Source organism: Cynoglossus semilaevis, chromosome 1, assembly GCF_000523025.1.
Source record: "Cynoglossus semilaevis isolate Cse_v1.0 chromosome 1, Cse_v1.0, whole genome shotgun sequence".
In the NCBI taxonomy this organism is placed as follows: Eukaryota; Metazoa; Chordata; class Actinopteri; order Pleuronectiformes; family Cynoglossidae; genus Cynoglossus; species Cynoglossus semilaevis.
This window is the reverse complement of record NC_024307.1, coordinates 4651197-4654619: the sequence shown is the minus strand read 5'-3', so window position 1 is coordinate 4654619 and position 3423 is coordinate 4651197. Positions and strand designations below refer to the sequence as shown.

Sequence of the window (3423 nt, the reverse complement as noted above, 5' to 3'; positions counted from 1 at the left end):
GTCGCTAATTTTTACGTGTGTAGAAGAACATTCTGCGGTCGTTACCATCGGTTGTTACTCTTAACGACAGCAGTTTTCTCTTCTCATCTAAAACGTGTTTTTTATTACGGCAGTTGGCGCGAGGTTTCTAATTACCGCGCTGAGAGGTCGACACATATAAAAACAATCAGAATTACTCACAGCATGAAAACAACGTTAGCGACATGTAGCATCAGGCAGCGTCACGACGTTTCCATTGAGTTGTGAAAAAGGTCATAATTTTTAATTATTAGAAAAGATTGTATGACGTAAATATTAGCTCTTGATTGTGTTGTAAAATCCGCAGTTTGGTCAAAATTATTTTAGCTAAAGTCTTCAGATAAAGGAAGGTTCCATGTCTCTTTTTTTTTTTTTTTTTTTTTCAAACGTCTTCTTGCATGAAATCATTTGGATCGTGGTCATGGCAGCAGCTCTCAGTCAGCACACACTCCTCCAGCAGACTGATTAACTGCCTCTCCGTAAGGTCTGGGCAATCGTTCTGTGAAGAGACACAAACAAAAAGTTGTTGTTTTTTTTTCAATTACCTTAAACGCTACAACTGAACATGGCACGTACGGTCAATTTAGAGTCAAACTCAAGGCCCGTGGGCCAAATGCCACCCACCAGATCAGTTTACATGGCCCATGGGAAATTAAAAAGTGTTTGATTGCCTTATAAAAACGTGTTGCTTCAGAGCGAATATTGACCATAAATTATACCTACCACCAAGCATTTCATGATGATCGATCCTTCATTAAACTGTAGGAGTTCAAGTGCAGCGAATAGACTTTTGTTTACACTCAGGATTGAGCACCTGATGCCTATTTTGTTTACATTTAGAAGAGGATCGAGTGCGTGCTAACTTTGCAAGATTGCTTAACTGACACATACACGTCGTGTGATCAGTAACGCAGTAGTTTTTATGGCTTTTGCGTCTAAATTAGTTAATTTGAAACTATTAGTATTTGCTGGTTAATTTGAAAACTAGTTTCACCGCACAGAAAATACTGTGCCAGTGCGAAATCGGCATAAGTAGTTTTTATGGCTTTTGCGTCTAAATGAGTTCATTTAAAAAACTAGTTTCACTGCACAGCAAATACTGTACCAAGTGCCAGTGCGAAATCGGCATAGATCGGGGTGTCAAACTCATTTTCACCAAAAGGGGGCCATATCAGCAATCCAGTTCCTCTTGTTGTTTCCTTAATACAGTCCATTGAAGGATCCCGCAGGGTCGCGTGCTTTCGAAATTATCGCAGATCTCGTAAAATTTCAGATGGCTCGCAAGGCTCTTTGTCGCTGCACTGACACGCCCGGTGGACTAAAGACAAAAGGGCAGCTACAATGCGACCGCGATGCAGTTGTAAAGCATCCAGTTCAATATCAGGGTTTTTTACTCAGTCACACAAAGACTGATGTAAAAAACGATTTAAAATGTTGTCGGAGCGTCCCATGTTGTCAGACTGCATTTCAAACTCCCAACCTGGCTTACAGTTGTTCTTATTTTTCTAACCTTGGCGGTCCCGCATCTCTGATGTCTGGGCTTTAAATCCTGAAACTATAAGTGTTGAAAGATCACAGGTTTCATCTGAACTGCTGTTATCTTCTTAACGTCCTCCCTGAATTTTTTCCCCCCGTCACAAGCATACTTTACAGCTCTTAAATCTAAGTCTGGACAAATCCACATGTCAAATTTATGCATGCCCCGTGATAACAGTGGCAGTTTGTAATAATGAACTGCATTTGTTCCCTGTGTCTCATTGGAAGCTGTCTGGGAAAAAAAGATTTCCAGTTGGACATTGCTGTTGTTTTTCTTACTCGCAGACAGCCTTCTGGGACGGCATGTGAGTTCAACGAGAAAAGCCAACCTTCTTAAACTGGGTTAGGAAGATGGGGACGTTTCAGTGAACGTCATTGCCTAGTAACAGCAGTGATTTATAATTTAGACGCTGCTTTGATTTGAAGTTGTTCAAAATCTTTAGAGTCCAGTTAGATGAAGGTGAGGAGCGACTAACCCACCTGAGTACGAGTGCTTGGAGATGGTGGTCATCTCTAGATCTGAGGGTCTCGTAGTTTATTGTTTTAGCCAGCTGCATGTCCAGGGTCAACCGGTGCCAATGATATCAAATTATTATCTTCCACGACATTAGTAATAGGTCAACAATGTGTGTTGTTAGCCAGGCCTTAGCACCTTAAACCTGGAGGAGTCCATCAGTAATAACTTCAGTCTTCACTGTCTTGTTGTGTGAGACAATTTCCCACAATTCCTGGTACTGTTACAGTTACTACTTGGAACCAATTGGAATGGTTGGCATCAGAAATTATGTCTTCAGTTTTATTAGGCATTAGGTTCAAAAGATGTTAAAAACACATTCACTTTCCAAGACAAAATATGCTGAGGATTTCCATGAGGTACCATGGCCAATACCACTGCTGGTCAGCAGGGGCTAGTTCCAGGGGAAAAAATGTCAACTCCCCTCATGACATAGTCGATGAAGAAATTCTGTCTCAGTTTGGACTCTGGTTTGACGCCACGGTATAAACGTACCTATCTACCATGTTTTTAGAAATATGGTATAGGGAAAACCGCTAGCTCAAAAATCAACGAATTTGTAGTTTTTTGATCCCAAAATTTTAGCGCTTATGTAATTACAGTTTAAGTTTAGATTAAGCACCACAGTGATGAAAATAAACTATGGACTGGTCCGGTTTTTCTTCCAGACCCCTCAACTCGATAATCAAAGCCACAAAGTTGAACTTGAATGTCACGTTCGTTAGTCGATCCTCCAGAATTATAACAAAAAATCAAAAAAGTCGCAGAGACAAGTAATCAAGCTATCTGTATATGGTGCTTGTATGGATGAGGTCCAATCGAAATCAAAAGGGTGTGAGTTGCCTGCAAACAGAACCGGCAGACGAAGGTACTTGAACGAGCACTTGGCAGCGACAGAGGAACACGACGGACGGACCTTCAAAGACTCTGAAGAAGATCCACTTCAACTTCTGCTTGCAGAACACGGTGGTAACAACCATACGTCGATGGGATTGGTGTAGAAGATCGGATCAGATACTCAAGACAAGACCTCCAAAAAAAAACTACCCAACAAGACGACTTGTTCCATTTCACCACTTTTAAAGCCACAGATCACAGGTCACCAACTATATCTGTTGGAGGGAAAGAATTCTTCCGGACAGACATCAACTCAAATGCAACGAAATAACACCAGATATTTTATCTTTGATCCTTACAGTTTGGGAATCCAGTTGTGGGCCAAATCCCACGGGCCACTGGTTGATTATCACTTCCATAGGCTTTTCTAAAAACAATGTTTATTTGCGTATTTATTCCCAGTTAAGGTTTTTGAATGACCCCGTAAACCCCCTCCCCCCCCCCCCCCCTCTCCCAGC

At 41.4% G+C, this 3423-nt stretch overlaps 1 protein-coding gene across 1 annotated transcript in view; it reads right to left on the bottom strand.

Annotated features, from left to right (window-relative positions):
• Positions 1–380: 380 nt before the first annotated feature.
• The window catches only part of fsip1 (fibrous sheath interacting protein 1), a 37658-nt gene continuing 34615 nt past the window's right edge, over positions 381–3423 (bottom strand). Inside the window, exon 9 of the mRNA XM_017038396.2 lies at positions 381–517. Coding sequence (XP_016893885.1) covers positions 401–517 — 117 coding nt within the window. The 3' untranslated portion in view covers positions 381–400. The remainder of the gene's footprint in view (positions 518–3423) is intronic.